Source organism: Aspergillus bombycis (genome assembly GCF_001792695.1).
Source record: "Aspergillus bombycis strain NRRL26010 chromosome Unknown contig00086, whole genome shotgun sequence".
NCBI classification, from domain to species: Eukaryota; Fungi; Ascomycota; class Eurotiomycetes; order Eurotiales; family Aspergillaceae; genus Aspergillus; species Aspergillus bombycis.
In genome coordinates, this window is record NW_019170088.1 from 1 (window position 1) to 18,525 (window position 18,525).

At 48.9% G+C, this 18,525-nt stretch overlaps 8 protein-coding genes across 8 annotated transcripts; 5 read left to right on the forward strand and 3 right to left on the reverse strand.

Annotated features, from left to right (window-relative positions):
• Positions 1–211: 211 nt before the first annotated feature.
• Positions 212–522, forward strand: ABOM_009578 (uncharacterized protein; the record flags this gene model as incomplete). Its single annotated transcript, XM_022536706.1, has 2 exons — positions 212–289; positions 400–522. The coding sequence occupies 2 exons, from the start codon at positions 212–214 to the stop codon at positions 520–522; spliced, it is 201 nt and encodes a 66-aa protein (XP_022386306.1).
• Positions 523–1,218: 696 nt separating this feature from the next.
• Positions 1,219–2,809, reverse strand: ABOM_009579 (putative RNA 3'-terminal phosphate cyclase; the record flags this gene model as incomplete). The annotated part of the gene is made up of 2 exons (XM_022536707.1): positions 1,219–2,641; positions 2,694–2,809. 2 exons carry the CDS (start codon positions 2,807–2,809, stop codon positions 1,219–1,221), a joined length of 1,539 nt encoding a protein of 512 aa, XP_022386307.1.
• A 484-nt stretch (positions 2,810–3,293) lies between these two features.
• On the forward strand, positions 3,294–5,900 carry ABOM_009580 (uncharacterized protein; the record flags this gene model as incomplete). Its single annotated transcript, XM_022536708.1, has 1 exon — positions 3,294–5,900. The coding sequence occupies one exon, from the start codon at positions 3,294–3,296 to the stop codon at positions 5,898–5,900; it is 2,607 nt and encodes an 868-aa protein (XP_022386331.1).
• Positions 5,901–6,337: 437 nt separating this feature from the next.
• ABOM_009581 (BAR and SH3 domain-containing protein) lies at positions 6,338–8,000 on the reverse strand (the record flags this gene model as incomplete). The annotated part of the gene is made up of 4 exons (XM_022536709.1): positions 6,338–7,258; positions 7,325–7,441; positions 7,494–7,811; positions 7,890–8,000. 4 exons carry the CDS (start codon positions 7,998–8,000, stop codon positions 6,338–6,340), a joined length of 1,467 nt encoding a protein of 488 aa, XP_022386330.1.
• A 1,034-nt stretch (positions 8,001–9,034) lies between these two features.
• On the forward strand, positions 9,035–10,449 carry ABOM_009582 (uncharacterized protein; the record flags this gene model as incomplete). Its single annotated transcript, XM_022536710.1, has 2 exons — positions 9,035–10,038; positions 10,089–10,449. 2 exons carry the CDS (start codon positions 9,035–9,037, stop codon positions 10,447–10,449), a joined length of 1,365 nt encoding a protein of 454 aa, XP_022386333.1.
• Positions 10,450–12,495: 2,046 nt separating this feature from the next.
• On the forward strand, positions 12,496–13,521 carry ABOM_009583 (uncharacterized protein; the record flags this gene model as incomplete). The annotated part of the gene is made up of 1 exon (XM_022536711.1): positions 12,496–13,521. One exon carries the CDS (start codon positions 12,496–12,498, stop codon positions 13,519–13,521), a length of 1,026 nt encoding a protein of 341 aa, XP_022386332.1.
• A 307-nt stretch (positions 13,522–13,828) lies between these two features.
• ABOM_009584 (aminoglycoside phosphotransferase family protein) lies at positions 13,829–14,671 on the forward strand (the record flags this gene model as incomplete). Its single annotated transcript, XM_022536712.1, has 1 exon — positions 13,829–14,671. The coding sequence occupies one exon, from the start codon at positions 13,829–13,831 to the stop codon at positions 14,669–14,671; it is 843 nt and encodes a 280-aa protein (XP_022386335.1).
• A 986-nt stretch (positions 14,672–15,657) lies between these two features.
• Positions 15,658–16,671, reverse strand: ABOM_009585 (short-chain dehydrogenase; the record flags this gene model as incomplete). The annotated part of the gene is made up of 4 exons (XM_022536713.1): positions 15,658–15,699; positions 15,779–16,128; positions 16,237–16,448; positions 16,517–16,671. 4 exons carry the CDS (start codon positions 16,669–16,671, stop codon positions 15,658–15,660), a joined length of 759 nt encoding a protein of 252 aa, XP_022386334.1.
• Positions 16,672–18,525: the final 1,854 nt, after the last annotated feature.

An 18,525-nucleotide genomic window follows, 5' to 3' on the forward strand; every position in this document is an offset into this window, starting at 1 on the left:
TTTTTTTTTCCTCTTTGACATTTTTCTTTTTTGGGAGTGAACCCCAGAAAAAAAAAGCAAAAAGAAAAAAAAAGACCAGCCCTAGAAAACCTCCCTTGACGGGATAGGGGATTTATTCTTCTTCGACGACCTAAATTGTGGTTATCAGCCAGCTATCAGCAATTTTCTTCTTTTCGGTGATCCAACTCGCTCTATAACCAACTACATCATCATGTATTCGTGCGCCAATTATCCTCGCGGTTGCCGTGGCCGCGTTAATATCCAAGGAGGAAAATGCGCCGATTGTGTGGTATGTCATTCGCTTCCAGATCTCCTATTTTAGACTCTCCGATCAGCATCTGAGATTGATTAATTCTCATGCAAACCTCCGAAATGACGCTAACTCCTGGCTTCATCTAGCAACTGAAACTCCGTCGACCATCTACGTCCCCCTTTGCCCAGCCACGAGATTACCGCAGAGCGTTGCCTTCGGAGATCTTGAATGACTCCCCTTACAGGGCGATTGCTCGGGAACTGCTGTAAACCTGCGATACTGTTTCTAAACCGAGATGGCACGAAAGACCTCCAGGATTCCGACCGGATATCCAGGGTCCTGCAGGTTGGGACTGAGTCCCAGGGACCTTTCACGCCAGTCTCAATCACGGCACCTCTCTTTCCTTAACCTATTCAATTATGCTCTGACTTGATGCATTGTTGGGAGTTGATCGATCATCGGATTCTTATACCATATACAAGGGCGGCTTTCTCGATTTTACTGGACCGGCGGTTCAGCACTGCGATTATCATTATTCATCTGTCTTATTTTCTTTTGTGTATATGCGAGGCAAACTGGGTACGGCATGAGTGATTTCCCTAATCAGCTGCTGGGAATGGCGATTTGGAAATTTCCATACAGTCATACCCCGTGGGAATAGAGCGCACAGCCATGAATCTGCTGCTGGCTGGCGGGTGGTGGCGCAGATGGATATCTTTTTCTTCTCTCCTTTAATATCTGCTTTACTTTTCTGTTCAGATATTTCACTTTCTTGTGTCTTGTGATGTGTACTCATTTTTTTAATATTGGTCGATTCTCATACCCTTTCGACTGTACGATTTACTGACAATCATACATTTACTATTATTTTTTCTTATTATCTGACTGGATGTTTCGTGTTGTCATTTCATTTCGATGTTCTTGACCTTAGGGCTTACTGTAAAGGCTTCATGTCATGTGCCCGGTTAACTCAGCATCTCTTCACAGACCCAACGCGCCGTTTGCATGTGAAGACTCCAATATCGTTCATCTTCATTCCCACGGCTGCTGTCATCGTTCGGTTGTGATATCGATCTTCCCAGTGCCTCGAACACCGCCAATTGATCTCTTAAATACCTATCCACACAAGGGGGATGCCCCTCTCTATTCACGGGGGTAGAACCTTGCCGCAGGCGAGGATCATACAATTCCTCTAAGAATCCGTTTACACATCGCTCCGCCAAATCCTTCACCACCATTACCACTTCCTCCGGACCGTTCCGTTGCTTATGTCGCGCTCGTCGCGCACCGGGATCACAGTTGACACCAAAGAGCGCATCGTGCCCCACCCTGAACCCTGTCGATGTATGTGCTACAATAAGTATGTATACGTGCGAGTAATGATGTGTGACCTCAGTCGTATGAATGTTGACAGGAATATCGTTGCTGTCACTCTCTGTGTGAGGATGCCAGACAGCGGCACTGGGGGTGAAAATGCACGACGGTAATTTCCTCAACCCCTTGCGGAGGCCCCGGAAGATTTCGTTTTCGACAAATTGACGAATTGTTCGAGTGACATTCGGTGAATCATCGTTGTCTCCTTCAGCCCTTGGCATATATCTCCGAAATTGCGTCCCACCAGGTCTTTGATTTCTTCCATTGCTGTGGACGCCTCTCTCTGTGCTCCTAGGGAACGGGTCGTCGGGGGCTAAAATGGTAATTTCAACCTGACTGATTGTCCCACGCTGATATTGAGAAAGGTCTATGGGCGGAAACCGAGGGCTCGACCCGGCTCTATTGCCATCTTCGCACAGCGTGAGCGGATCCGCAACAAGTGTCACCTTTCCCAAGCTAAAAGGGCCCGTCCCCCATCCCCGTTTGATTAGCTGCACAGAAAGGCGAGGCAATCCCACTCTGGCGAAATTAGGCACTAAAACCTGCGCCACGTAATCGTATGACGGCGAGAACGACACATTGGTCCCACCGACAATGGATAGAGTAATCTGGCGCTCGGGGATGGAAGAATTGGCTCCCGCGTGCAGCATATATGGATACAGTGCTTGGAACACTAGAAACACCGAACCTGCTGTTTTGAGAGCAATGTTGATATGTGATTCGATCGCTCCTCCCCGCTCATGGTCTCGATCTCTTGGCATCTGGACTACTCGAGGGGAGAAGCTCAACGATGTCGATCCTAGCTCTGCACCCACAACCGAGCTTCTGCTCACACATGCGAGGTATGTGATCGCGGCGAGATGTGAGCCTTTGAGCCCTTGCTTCCCTGATCGGTTGCCTCGAATATGGTCAATTTTGACGGGCCGGCCTGTCAACGCCGAGAGGGCGACGGCAATTCGCACCAGTTGGCCCCCTCCTTCGAGAGTCCTTCCATCCAGATGGATGGCTTGCGCTCTAGGATTCGTGCCATCCAACTGATCCATAATGGTGTGGCCTCAATTCTGACTGGCCCCCGTGCTGTGTGACGTCGAATAGAACAAAAAGACTCTGCTGCGTATGGGTGCTGGAACATCGAGTGCTATATTTAATAAACATCCAAAGGCGCGTGCCTAGGGTCTCCATTGTGTGGGATTTGTACTACTGACTCTTCGTATCGGAATGTGTCAGTGTGACATGGTCTGTACGAGCGGAGGAGAGCCATGACTCACAGCCACAGCCAGTCTTCGCCGATCACCATCTCGGACCTGAACTCCCGACTAGATTCAATTTTACACAATAATTAATATAACCAATATAACCAAAATAGGCAATCTCAGGTTGGATCCATAGATCCCGACTAAATTTATCTGTTAACACAACTTCCACCCTTGCCTCAGATTAGGAAGCGGCGTGAATGGTCAAGGCGTTGCAAGAACGACATGCAGCCTCTCATCGCACTTTCCTCGGATCCTAGTGGCCATGGGTTCTTCACCATGGATATCTCTCGTCCACCACAAAAGGGGTTTCGAGACTGCACTTTATCCGTCCGGGCAGTATCTATCCTCAACGTACCACTTTCATCGTTCTGTATCCGTACTTACGTGCTTTTGCTGTCATGTGCCCCAAAATGTCTCTCAGTGCGAGTGATCGTCTGAGGCGATCTAGATCAACTCGCTCCATCAGAAGGAGCCACCAAATGTCGGTATCCAATGAGCCATTTGATCCAGAAATCGCCAAACAACACGCAACCGTTGCGGCATCCCTGGCCATGCGGCGATCTACAGAGCGGTCATCTACGGACTCTCAACGCTCTTACGATCGCTTAGGTGGGCCTGGTAGCATGGCGGTGCCGCAGAGAAGAAACAGACCAAGCGGCGACACTGAAATCTCTGACACTGTTTTGACTGCTACTCTAACACAGTCCAGGAGTGACTCGGAAGAAAATAACAATTCTCAGCTTTCGCCTGCAGCGTTACCGCCAATTCGTGAATTCGGCGGTCTAGATGGTCGCAATTCTTCCTTACCTTCTTCATACCGCCGGCTGCGCAAGTCACGGTCAATGTTTGCAGGCGGACAACGTTATTCTCGCATGTCTTCTGGAGCACATTCTCGATTGTATGACTATGTGACTCTTGACAAAGCACAAGTACCCGAGGTGCCAAATCCAGGCGGGGCCTTAAAACGCTCACTTTCCTTCCTCCGGGGTAGCCATCCAACTGTCAATGCAACCCACCATATGAGGAGTCATGAGGCAGCAATTCAGCTAGCCCGTAGCCAGTTCCTGCAAAGCTCGGTGGATAGCACCGACCAGTGCAGAGCATCCTCCATCCACAGGCCCAAACGAGAGCATAAGCCATTCAGAAAAACCTTTCGAAGTAATAGCGGCGATAGCGCTTCCGGCATGGATGCATCTAGTACCCAATCTTCGGTGGACTCCTCTAGACATGCCATGTCCCAAGACAAAACGCGCTCATTATCTTCATCCATTAAGCGGGGTATCAAAAAGGTCCTCGGGCTATCAAAGCCTGTTGCAGATACTAGCCTAGTACAGGCGCCACCCGTTGGCCAGGCACAGAGCCAGGTGCTTTCGACAACATCCAAGGATGACAATTATCCAGCTGGGAATGATCGGAATTTGATTTGTGCCGATAGGCTCACTGGTTCTGATCGTTCTCAGATAGTCCGAAGTATCCGTAGTTCCGAGAGTCTTGCAACCAGCCGCTCGCGTGTTACTAGCTGGGCTGATTCAACCGTAGCAAATACTATCGTGACGCGCAAAACAGGCGAACAGAGCCATCTGTGTATCATTGATGAACAAGGTGATTTGGGACCAAATCCTTCATTACTCACCCCAAGCAACTCTCCTACACAGGATTTTTCATCCACTTCGGAACCAGCCATGCTGGAGCATTCCATTGATAGCCAACGCCTGTATGCTGCACTGATGAAGCGGATCGGGCAGAACCATGCACAGCATACCGAAGAAGAAATCTTCCTAGGACAAGTCCGAGAACATCGTGCTATTCCGACACGGGCATCTTCCCTATATCCTCGCAGTAGCAGGCAGACAATTCGTCGGGTTCCCAGCAATGAATCGTTTACGACCCCAAGGTCATATGCAACAGCCCCTGGTGGCACAGTAACTCCCCAGAAACGCTTGACAATGCTCGGGAGTCAAAGTGCCCTAGATGGCGATACTCGAAGCATAAACGTTATTGAGTCTCCAACCTTGGATATATCTAATTCTCCTAGCATTTACTCACGGACCACCAGTGGCAATTCCCCGTCCACCAAACAGCATAGTGATAAGCCGCGCTCGTCTGGGTCGGTAGATGAACTAGGAGTAGCTACAATCTTCGAAAGCCAGCGGTCAGCATACAGATCCCCTAAGCGGACCCCTGGTCTCCCGGAATCCCAAATTCAACCACAGCCAAGTGCCGACTGGCAGCAATGGATGCAGTCCCAAATGGCGAGGATCGAAAACCTCACACCGACAAAGAAGCATTATAAAGAAGACGCGCAAATCTATGACGATGAGGCTAACATGCCACGGCAGTGTTTATCCCGAGGGTTGGGGGGTGACAATGACACCTCGACGAGTCGCCAGAATGATTCAGATCAAGATCACCTTTTTGCGAGTAGAGAACCAATAACAACTTGCAAGATTTGGACTAGAAGTAATTTCTCTAGGCCGTTTAGTCGGTCTCCAAGTGTACGCACGGTGGTGACAGCCTCAAAAGAGCAAGGACTGGCTACTGCTCCCCTGTTTTCGATCCATACATCAGGACCCCCTAGCAGTGATGGATCGTCTTTTACTGTTGGTCGAATCCGCACACGGCTTGACCAGCATGCATCGTTACCCATGCAGTCAAGGCCAATCAACAGGCCCTGGATGCCAGAATCTCCCACACCTAAAAGAGAAGCTAGAGAACTGTCACGGCGATTGGCCCTGAGTGGTAAGTACGGTGAATCCTCTGTCAAATGGCCCCAAGCCCAAGATACAGGGCCCGTGCCTTTTCGACTTAGCCGTCATCGTGATAGCACCAGATTTAACAATGAGAACATACGAGCTGATACCCGACATGGCAACGTCAACGAGCGATGCCCATTGTCTCAAGGCACCTACTCACCCATGTCGAGCAAACGCATGGTGGAACTGTTTCTTAACAGTCGACGTCGACAAATGGGCATGGAGATGTCAGACGATAGTGCTCCGGATGGAGCCTTTCTGTAGAGAGGCATCGTTCAAGGACGGAAGATGTTGACTGTGGTAGCTTTACTCGTATGGCTTTCCATCCCTTGAGCTGTTCTGGGAGATGCACCTAGCATGAAGATGTTATTCCTGTAGTTATTAGAATGTCGCGAGTACATCCACTGTTAGTAGTTAGCTTATATCTCTAATGAGAGATCTGATCTTTCAAGGTGCGGCCCGATTGATGAGAAAGGGTATGTTCTTGACTACCATACCATCATTCGTCTCGTGTCTCATTATGAGGCTAGATTCCCAATATACTTCGAGTACCTATCTATCCTTTTACAACTACACAGCCAGCCGAAGATAATTACAAACCAAGAGCAATTACTCTAAATCCCTATTCAAATAATACAATCCCAATTCGATTTTATTTTTATCTTCTAAATTCCGGATATATTAATGAAAGAAAAAGATTCTCACTCCACATAATTAGCCGGGAAACTCCCCTTAACCCCCCGAAGCTCTCCCTCCCACCAATCATCCGTACTGTCCGTCTTCTTCAGAACCCGAATCCGATCTCCCTCCCGAAAGGCCAGATCGCCGGCACTCTGCCCACCGAAATCATACAGAGCCGTCACGAACAACCCCTGATTGGAACCGACCCGTTTCGGAGGTGGCGGTGGGGGCTTCTTCTTCGCGGCCGCGAGCACGCCATATCCCGGTGACGTGGCTGCGCTGTCGGACGGATGCTGATTTCTGCTGAAGTAGTCTGTTCGGGCCGAGACGTAGGATTCAGCTGGGGAGGAAGCTGAGGCCGAAGCGGGGGTTTGTGGGGAGAGATGGGTTGTCGGGACGGTGAGAGTTGAGGATGGGGATGAGGCGAGACTGTTGAGACGGGGTTTGGTTTCCATTACCGGGGTTGGTTTTGTGTCGTGCACAGATGGGGCGGAGAGTCTGCGGCCTGGGGAGGCTGGGGGTTGGAGGCTTGGTGTAGAAGTAGATGTAGATGTAGGACCGGCGGTGGAGGCGTTGCTGCTTGAGGGCCGACGGAAGTTGAGACCGTTTGGTAGACGGCTGCTGTGTCCGTTCCGTTGGTCGTCGGGTGATCCTGGGGATAGACGCACTGCCTTTCCGTTGGCGATACAACCTAGGGATTCAACTTTTTGTTGTGTAGGGTGGAGGGCCTGTTCCCAGTCGTGGACTATTTGTTCCATTGGTGGGGAGGGTGAGGGGAAGTGCTCCTGTTCGCAGTAGTTCTGGACCACTGTGTAGTAATGTGCTAGCATGGTGTTTTGGATCTCGATTTGCGCAGCTAGGAGTCTGGGGAGCAGTGAGAATGCGGCGGTTATAACTGGTGGTAGGCATTTTCGGACGTGGTCGTCTGCGGCTTGGTATTCCTGTGTTTTGGGTTAGTATGTGATGTGTATTTACTTGGAAAGTAGTTGGTCATCGTCTGTATGTACCTCTGTTGCTCTTGCGAGATCGCTTTCAGCTTTGGTCAGCGATGAGTTGTCTCGGTCCGATCGCTTCGTCTTTTTCGAGTAGCTATCTACGCGACTTTGGTAACGCTCATAGTCTAACTGTGAGGATATTAGTTGAAGCTACGTCGGAGTGGACGAGATATATGCCTACCTTGCGGTCATCCCGCTTTTTGATTGTCTTTTCCAACGGCTTCATGTAGTCCATAGCCTGCGTGGCGGGCTTAATGATACGCTCGTTGATGGCCTCGAGCTCCTGAAGGAGTTCGCTCCGTAGCTCTTCATATTCTTGAGCTAGGTTAGCGGTTCGGGCCAATGTTTCCCTGGGCGTTTGGACGGCCTTGTCGGTTGTGGAGGAGTCGGAGGAAGCAATGATGGGCGCATATAATCCTTCTAATTCACTGAGAATGCGCGCCTGGTAACTGAGTAAAGAAGACCAAGCATCTCGCCAGGCTTTAGTAGAATCGACAATCTGTCGATCGAGTGGTTAGCAGCGACACAATATGCGATTGGGTTGCAATTGGTGGAGTAGTTAACAGATCAAGCTTACTCGGCCTAATAATTTATTTGCTTCATCGAAATCTTTCAGGAGAATGGCCACCTGACTGTCGTCGGCGGATCTTTTCATCAATTTACCAAAATGTCTTTGTACGGATTGCATTGTGTTTTTGCCGGGTTGCTTGAATGCGGGGATGAGGAACAAAGGACAACAGAGTGAGTCTTGATCAGATTGCGGGCAAGGGGAGGAGAGATCCGATCAATATATGTACAATATAGGGTCCGTGGAACACAAGTGGAAGGCAGTAAAAATAGAAAAGAAGGGAAAGGGGGAAAAGAGAGGGAGAGAGAGGGAGAGAGAGAGGAAGAGTCAAAGGGTGTCAGCAAAGGGAAAAAAAAGAAGCGTGCAGGTAGGCGATGACGCAGCCACCATCTGATCGTCGTTTCATTTCACAGAATGACTGACTGACATTTGAATACTGGAGATGAACCCTGTAAGGCCAATGAATGGAGTAGTCGGTCTGTAGATCATTCCTCCCAATCATTGTTCTTCGTTGCTTAACGTCTTAGACCCTGGGTCTGTGCGGACACTGTACGATCAGTCGATTTATATCATTCAATTGAATCCCGTTGGGTTCCTGAGCCCTTCGGTACCTCTCGTACCATGGTCTTTCCTTCGACTGGTCTCCTGTACGATGGAGTACCAGTGGAACCAGAGTCAAGTCCTGTAACGTAACTCCCTTCAGGCTGGAACTGGAGACTGCCAAGAGGACCACCGGCTATAAATAAAACATCTGGACTTGGACGAGGAAGCCGTGTCATTCTTCCAGGAAGAAGGGAAAGAGAAAGATATCTTCATCACCATTTCAATGTCTGTCTCTAGAGTAGGGCAAAAGTAGTGTAGTTCAGGTGAGTACCTGTAGGTGTAAACTATCGGCATGCAATAATACCATACGCGTATGGTCGATACCAGAGTCTAGAACTCCCCCGCGACTCTCAGGCACCAGAGAGGTGTTTCCGCCTGAGGCCAGCCACGACCGCCTTTCTCACTGTTTGTACGGCCAAGCAAATAAATCTCTCTTTCTATCAACGTAACGAAGTGCCTACAATCACGTCGACCCCTGCCTCGTCCCCGCCCAGCGACCAGATGGTGCTCAGCCAGAGGGTCGCCAACCATTGGCCCTCTTCCCTTCGACCATGTCGACGCCCTTATCCTCTGCCCCGCGTGCTACCCCAGGCATGAGCGTCCCGGCATCCCAGAACACCGCGCCCGTCATCAAGTTTCGATGTCTCTACACCCACGATATGCGCCGCAAAGCCAAACGCTGGCAAGATGGCTACCTCAGATACCACACGTTCAATAAACGCATTATGGCCTACGATATTACGGGAAATTTTATTGGCGACCTACACTGGCGACAGGGTGACGCGATCCAGGATGGGGACGAGCTGGAACTGGATAGAGGCGTGTTGATTCAAGTCTGCGAGCCAATGGAGAAGACGGAGACCGATATTTCCGGTCTCTACGGCAATAAGAAAAGTCAGGGATCACCATCACGGCCGGAAGAACCACCGACGCCGTCTTTGCGCACGTCCACTCCTTTACGACCCTCAACCGGCTCTCAGTCGTCTCGCTCCCTCAATGATCTGTTGGGGATCAAGAAGACACCTACCGGACGTTTTGTCTCTCCGTATGAAGAAAGACATCCGTCGCAGCAGAGTAAAGATCATGCACAACCACCTGAAAGAGCTGTAAAGAGACAAAGGCTTGCACCGGAGAACGTACCACGTGCGCATGGTTCAGGCCGGGCCCAACCCGTAACGATTGATTTATCGGAGGAGCCTCCTGCAGTCAGGCCAACAGCTACAGCTGCAGATATTGAGTCACCAGTGCAACCCAAGAAGATTCCAAGCTCAGTGAAAGCTCCAGCCACAGTATCGCGGTCGGACAAAACACCGAGTAGTAGAGCTCAGCCCATTAGTACTGAAACCCAGAACCCCGTCAACAATGCTCCTCCACCTGCCAAGAAGTCCTCGACAATTCGTGTGGATGCTCCAGTCAACACTCTTAGGTTGTCCACGGAGCGTCCGAGGAGAAAATTGATGTATAGCGCCTTATTACCTGGGCAAACAACCGCGAAAGTATCCATGCCCTCCCCCTTGTCAGAGAAGACAAACGCGCCCGTGCGAGAGAACCCGCAGTCAGTACGTCCCTCATCTTTCTATCAGCACTATGGACTGACGACTCCAGGGAAATCAACCTGACAAGCCCCGATCCTGTGCCAACGAACCCTGATTTTATACCCTCTGCTTCAACGCTTGCTGCGTTGGATGAGATGCCAAGTGAATCCGCACGTGGCCCGGACAGGACCGCGGCAAGTCATGGCATACAAGGTACTCTACCAAAGTCCGGTTCGACTAGCCTTCGCAAGTCATACTCGGATCCCACTGCTTTAACAACCGCAACCAGTGTCCGACCGCGATCACTGCCTTTTAAGAGCCCGCTCAATCGTTGTATAGAGGAAGAGGAACCCCGCGAGCAAGGACCCTGGACTTCCGAGGCACTAGACCTTTTCGACTTTTGGCCGCCTGGGCGAGCGAAACCTACTTGATTTACGTTTATGATACCCTTCAGATTGTGTATACCATTGAGACCATCACAGATTTTCTCATATTACTATGCGTATGAAACCAGTGTCGTGAGATAACTCGCCTATGGCTTTTACGAGGAGTTACTATATTTTTGATACCCTAAATTTGACCTGTAAACAGCGGTCCTGTGAGTTACTGCATCCAGTTAGTTTTTTCGTTTTGGGCTTGATTGCAACGGCATAACATATTCGACTGGGTGAGCAGGGACCGGAGAGACCGACGATACCGACACATGGGTGCCGCGGTATTGGCGACCAGGCAACCGAGAGCCATTATGTGACTGTCGGCCGTCACACTTTTCCATTCTTTCTCCCATCCAGCGTGGATTCCTTGCCTGTTGCCTGATGTGTGTCCTACCCCTCCAATGCAGATGTCATACAAACCCAGTTCTCTGAACCAGAAAAATGTTTCAAGTGCTGTAAAGAGACATACTAGACCTAACTAATATAGCAGAGATTCCTGGGGAGCGCGTAGCTTTACTAGTTCAAGATTATCTAGGACAGCCTCTCTAAGGTTTCTTGACCTTTCTCGTCCAGATTTGGGAACTATCTTAGATTACATATATCCGTCCAGAATGCCTTGGCAATTTCGTACGCCTCGCCATGTACGCCTAAGCGCCCCCGGAGTAACTTTTTCCATTCGATATCCAAATCCAAAAGAGGCCGAAACATACTCATACCAAATAGGAAAGAAGGCAGCGTATTCCCAGTCAAGTATACTGACAACCTTTCCGTCTTGGACCATAATATTTCCCACATTGAGATCGCAATGAGTAAGCACATAGGTTTCGCACTTCGGTAGATGCTGCTTCAAGTTCTCCAAAGTTTGTTGAGAGATAGCGAAGCTTAGGGGCTAGAGCATCCCAGAGCTCTTGGTCAGAGTGAAACGGTCCACAGGGCTCAGGATCGAAAATTAATAAGCCTGGATAGCATGGGCTTTGATCGACAATGAGTATAGGTTGATTTAATGGATCGAAGCTGCTTTCGCACTTTCACTACTTGATCCGCGACATCTATTTTTTGTGGTTCTGACAAAAAAGTCCATCGAGCGTCTGACCAGCCATGCGTTTGTTCAAAACGAAGTACCGTCCATCTCGATCGACCCAGTCACGTTAAACCTTCGGGCCGGGAATGTTGGTATGGGTCGCTAAATAGGTTAATGTTTTGCCTTCAACTTTTGCTTTTGGACCCTCGTCGGCCCGGTCTTTCAGAATTACATCTGACCCGATGGACCACACACCCCGTGTAGATGCGCCGTAAAAGAGTTTGAAGTGGCTTGTATAATGGCACCGCTTTTCTTTGTCAAGTGTCCACCCGCATGTGATACAACTTTTCTGGAGCGGTTCACCTATTGTGGTCCGATTATATAGTATTGGATGAGTAGTGTCAATAGAACTGCCCATCCAGCCCATAAAGAGGAATATGGGCAATAGTTGCTCGACACAATGTAGCATGAAACATAACTTCCACTAGTCGTGACTAGCTTAGCATTTGGAACAACAAACATGCTATGTTGTACTACCGCGTGGTATTTAAAAATACTAAACCAATGATCTGCGCCACGTCATGTGTCCAGGCACGGGAGTTCCGTCTGTACATCATGGATGCTTCAACCTGGCGTCTCTTCAGCCCCAAAAAAGTACAAAAGAACAAGGCCCTCTTAAGACGATACATTTCCACGACCACCATCTCCGACCATGGCGAATGCAATGCGCTAGGTGAAACACCCCCAGTCTTCAAAATCGACCTCTCTCTCCCTCCATCACAAAGATACGTACACGTCGCAAGACAATACCACAACCACCTAGTTCCATAACAGGTCTCTTCGACCAACTCATCACCGATGCCCTCCCCAAATCCCTCTTACCATGGATCAAAAGACTATCACGTCTATTTCTGCGCCGCCTATACACCCACGAAGAAACAGAAGAAATCAAAGGCATCAGCCGCGTCACGGGAATAGAACTATACCTATTAGTCTCATTCAACGTGCTGCTGGACTTACTAATGGGCTGCACAAGCGGAGCAGCACTAACAAAACTCGACAACCCCGCAGGGGAGCAATTGCAACCTCGACTTCTCCATTTCCGGACCCTAGACTGGGGTATGGACGAGCTCCGACAGTTGCTCGTCTGCTTTGAATACGTCCGTGGACCTGATTACGATACCGTCCTGGCGACTAATATCACCTACATCGGCTTTGTGGGCGTCTTGACCGGTGTCAGGAGAGGACTTAGTGTTTCACTGAATTTTAGGCCGAACCATGACACGAGCAGTTGGCTGCGTAACTATCGCTATTATGGAAGTCATTTACTTGTGCTTTTCGGGATGCGACGGTCTATATCGTCTATGCTGAGGAGACATATCCTTCCTCCGGATGGGTTGTCTCCCCTGCCAGCTCTCGACAAGGTCTGGCCGACGGTAATCGGAACACCGTCTACCGCTGCATATCTGATCTTTTGCGATGGGGTCGATGCAGTGGTCCTGGAAAAGGACCACCGGACAGCTCACGTAGAACGACAATCCTCTTTCATCGTTGCAACAAACAGTGACCATGACACTCCCTCGGCGACGGAAAACGGACACCAAGGCGACCATGCCGGTGCAGCCCTAGGGACAGGGGTAGCTGTCTCGGTCGGGGACCTCATCGAAGACAGCGAAGAGCGGAGGAAGTTCATGCAAGCGCACTGGGACAAGAAAGTCAGGCAGGCGAGGAAAGTCGCTTCAAGCCTAGAATGCACATACTCAACTGCCCGCCAAGATCCTATGAGACGCACTCGCGCGTCTCAGAGACGGGGAGGCGAATCGTCACTTGAAATTATTCCGAATGGGTCCTCTTTACCTATTCCTAGCTCGGGTACGTTGGTGGACTCCCAAGTCACAGCTACGCTTAAGGAAGTTATTAAATGGACGACAACATACCCGACTACTAATGAGATGACCCATTTCGCGGCGGTGATGGATCCCACCGAGGGAAAGGTTGTCTGGATTAGGCGGTACTTGGAACCATTAGCATTCGATACACACTATTAAATTTTGGTTTCAGATACTAGATAGGGCATCCTTGATAACTACAACCACAACTGCTATAGGCAAGACATGTGGTCCAGGAGAAATGCACTTCATATAGATGAGATGCGCCAAATGTAGCGGGTAAAAGCAGCCAGCGATGGCGGCAGGACGGCGGTGCAATGCGAGCCGTTTCCAGCCGCCCCACTATCCGTCACAACAGATACAAACAAAGCGCCCACCCCCCCAATTCAACTTCAACCCACTTCAACCTGTGTCAGGTTCCTGCTTCTTTCAGGACCTATATACAGAACCTAGTCTTGTCTATAGGATGTCAAGAGAATCCGATCCTGAGGCCATCTGCCTCCCAACTGTCGCTGAGATTGAGGCCGCGACGGAAGTCCTAAGCACGCCAGATACATCCGCCAAAGTCGTCCGGGTAAACAAGCATTTCGCAGTAAAAATGGGTAACGGTGTACCTCTAATCGAGGCTGAGAATATGAAGTTTCTCGCAGCAAATAGCAAAGTTCCAGTCCCAAAAGTCTACGCAGCCTTCAGGGACCCCGGCACCAAGAAGACATATATTATTATGCAATATCTCCATGGCGATACTCTTCAAAAACTATTGCCATCCCTTACCCAGGCTGAAAAGGCTGCAATATGCAACTCGATTAAAAATGCGATAACAGAACTACGGAGTATACCGCCACCAGGTTACTTCGGGATGTTAAATCGCCAGCCTTATCTTGACGGGGTGTTCTGGACTAAAGCTTTAGATCCTAAAATCTCAGGTCCCTTCGAAAATCAGGAAGATATGAATCTTGCTATTCTCAGGAGACTTCGCCAGACAGAATCAGATCAATATATCCAATTATTACGGACTATGGTTAACCGGACATTGAAATGCCATCGCACTGTTTTTACCCACGGTGATCTTCAGCCGAAGAATATTATGGTTGAAAGGCTTGGAGATCGTGACGGATGCCCGGAATTTAGGGTCACTCTATTAGACTGGGAAAGCGCTGGATGGTACCCGGAGTTCTGGGATTTCTGCAACGCTACAATCGCCTGTAGATTCAAACCCGACTGGCTTGAACTTGTACCTGATATACTGGACCAATATCCGATTGAATTTCTTATGATGCAGGTGGTGTATGCTTCTGTGTTCTACTAGGTAGAGAAGTACAAAGTGGATAGAAACATATTCAGAGATAAGCTATATGTTCGAAAAGCAGATGCGTCTCTGGGACCCTAAAAAGCAAGGAAATCTCTAGTCCAGGTGATCAACAAAGGCTAAGGTTTTATTAGCTCACGCGATTTCTTGAAGGGAAGGCAACGAACGAGCATACCACGTCAAGGCCCTAAAATACCCCTTTGAAACGCCAACTTGATGACATTGTCGAGCCAGTGGTTGCATCGGTAAAGAGGTTTAGAAGGGTCCTTTCGTTTACCACCAAGCATAACCTGAGGCCCTGGCGGGGCGATTACGTTGCAGCACCCCCGTTTCGAATCTTGTCAAATCTCCAGTCGCGACTGTTCCGATCTTCTTCATGGACAATTCAGCTCTCAATATCTTAGGGGCCATTATCATTCCCGGCAGATGTGGTAGTTCAGCCTCATCAACATGGGCAGCTGGAATAGCATGATCTGCGTCTACTGGTATATTAGGGGAGAGGTGAATGCAGTCACATGTTGAATGACCAACCGGGGCAACCTTATGGAAAATAAGCCAACTCAAATTGTCAGGATGAACCCCTGGAAATCTGACTCCCGAAATCCAGGCCCATGTCAGGGAGGGTGGCTGCAACACCATCAGATACAGACAGATTAAAACGGCGACGGCGACGATCAGTGCCTTCCTTCATGATCAGCCCTAGCTGTGGAGAAAGCATGATATCATTGGCGTGGAGCGATTCCGTATAGCTTCCTCAGCAAAAAGGTATCTGTACGTAAGGAGACGGCCGATGAGTATAGTAGGTAGGAAGCATTATTGCTGTAATCAGGTGTGGCCTGCTGTCCACACGGTCGACAGGATATCGGGTATAGCCAGTAAATCATAGTTACATAGTTAATTAATTGCTAGCTATTAACCCTACTAGTAATCCATTCCCCCACGGAAGTTCACCTATTGGAAGCAAAGCCCAAATGAAGCAAGTGTACTTACAACGAATCCAGCCGAGTGATTTTGACGAAGATGTCGTCCTGCATAAGTGCATGCATTAGTGTCTTGTTAGACCCCGTGTTCCAACCAAAAAGAAAAAAAAAAGAAAACAGTACTAACCATCATATCATTGGAATCACCGCTAATGGTAGCTTTTGTCCTGTCGGCGTTGGCCCCACACCAAAAGCGGCCTGTCGCGCCATTTTCGATCTGGGCAGCGACCTGGCTGCTGTAGTCCATCAAGGGCATTCGCTCGACGCCGTCCTGGCCCTGTGCCCGTGCCGCAATTGTCTCTTCAATTGGTTTGTACAGAGAATTATCGGGTAACTTAAAATCTCCAAAATAGGTCTGCCCTTGAGTGCGAACCGCACCAGTCGGGATGCATAGAACCTTGACATGAAATGGGATCAACTCCAGCCGAAGTGTGTCAGCCATGAGCTCCAGTGCTCGTTTCGAGCCGGCATATGTTCCTATATCCGACGATCAACCTTAATGAACCTTGATTCATACATGCTAAGGAATAAAAAACAAAAAAGAAACAAGGCAAGAAAAGAAGAGAAAAGAAAAGAACGATGTACCCATGAATGGGACGTTCAGATAGCCAGAGATCGACGTGATGAAAGCGATTGAGCCTTGCGTTTTGATCAATAATGGGGCAAAGGCCTTGGTCACTCGCAATGGCCCCCAAACATTGATATCATAGAGGGCCTTGACTTGCTCCACGTCTTCGTCCAAGTAAGGCATGAAGTGATTGCGACCGGCGTTATTGACTAAGACGTTTAGGCTCCGCCTGTCTGAGCCTCAACCGCAGCTACGGCCGCTTCAACCTGGCTTGGCTCGGTCACGTCTAGCGGTAACAAGGTGACATTCGACACGCCACTCAGCTTGGTCATCTTGTCGAGATTTCGGGCAGTCGCGAAGACCTGATAGCCTTGCTTTTGGAAAGTGAGTGCCAGACCAGAGCCGATTCCATCATCGCTACATCCGGTAATCAAAACCGATTTGGCGGCCATGTTTGCGGGTTATTGGAATGACAGGATATTTGTTTTTGTTGGTTGTATGCTTTTGCGATATTGAGGGAGGTTGGGAGAAAGAAGAAGAAGGAGGAGGAGGAGGAGGAGGAGGAGGAAGAGGAGGAGGAAGAGAACAAATTTCGCGCATTTGAAATTGGCCACTCTAGTACGTTGATGCGGATGCTTGAATCGTCCCGTCGCAGGACCCTGTGCTCAAAGACCTCTTGGGGGCCGTTTTATCTTGATCCTTGCTGATCACGGACAGCCGACTGGTTGGCTAACAGGGACAGGGCGTGCTAAGCCTGGTGGCACGGCTGCTTATTACTTGCTACAGCGTACTACTAGTACTTAGTAGTAGCGTAGACCCCGCACAGTGACCCGGGGGACCGATCTTCTGGTCCGGTCTTTCCAGGAGGGCTCGGCTCGTCCCAAGGAGTGGAAATGTAGAGGGCATGATCTGACGGACCTTTCTCCTGGGCAACCACACATTTTCGACACGAGATAACGACCAAGAGGGCTGCAGGCAATGATGCGGCCAAAAGTTTAGGCAACAAAGAACTCCTCCAAGCCCCCACGCTAGTCTGGAGGCTTAGTGTGACTGGCCCTATGACAATGTGATGGAATATGAGCTTGTCCTAGCCTCCGGCGAGATTGTCACCGTGAATCAGCAGACATACCCGGAACTTTTTCTGACGCTAAAAGATGGTTCCAACAACTTCGGAATTGCTACCTCTTTCACCATGAAAACATACCCCCTAGGGGAGTTTTGGGGTGGTGTTATTGGGAATGAATCTACGGCTATACTGCAGCACTGCTGGGGTATCCGTCATCAGCAATGAATTAGCATACACTGAGACTGTGACATACCCCACGAACGATCTTCGAATTGACACCATGGCCTGATTCGCCAATGAAACGGACAGTTACCAGTCTTATAATCAGCGGTTAATACTCCGTCTACTCTCTGCCAAGACATTGGGAGTTTAAATTGACCTCTACCTGAGTAGACAAATTTGCCCACAGCCTAAAAGTCTACTCTACCATATATTCTCTTTGGAACAGGGGTGTCTACCGCCCTTTTAAAGATTTGGACTACGCGGATGGCTTACAGGCTGTTACTGCCGGTATATTTCTACACGAAATCGGTACCAGTATTAAGAAGTACCTGCAATAGTAGAGGAACTCCTGAGTTAACTTAGAGTCTCAGTCTAAGACAATATATTACTATTAATATAATAATATGCTATTTAAGAAAAGAATCAAAGCCCTGGTTAGGACTATGTTTATAGATATACTAATACTGTCTTATACAGAGTTTTAGTTTGGTAAAGAGTCCCCCTCAACTAGACTTAAACCAGGCAAATACAGAGATAAATATAACAGTAGTACTTCTGTTCATATATACAATTTACTCTAACCACTCAGAGTAGTAAAAGAAGGTGTTATCTATTATCAGAAATAGATTTTTAACCAGTAGCCACTCAGGATAACATTAGTGAGTCCTGGTATCGCACAGCAATACTCACATATTCAAAGTGAGATATTCAGATACCTTCCTTCCTCGTCTTCGCATTGGAAAAGTAAACTGCCCATCATACCTAGATATATAACTAGAAAGTAGATGACTTAGGTTCTGCTAAAACGAAATTATAAATTCGACGCATGGTGTTACGTGGTATGTACGTTATATGGGTTTTTGATGCGAAGGGTAGTGCGAACATATATAGTGCCAGCTCATTACAGGAAACCGTACATGAATCATGATTGAACCGAGGAAGATCATTAGACGGGGACTCGTAAAAGTGGGGTCAATCCCACGCCCTTCAGCATACATGTAATTGCTCGTAAGCTGGA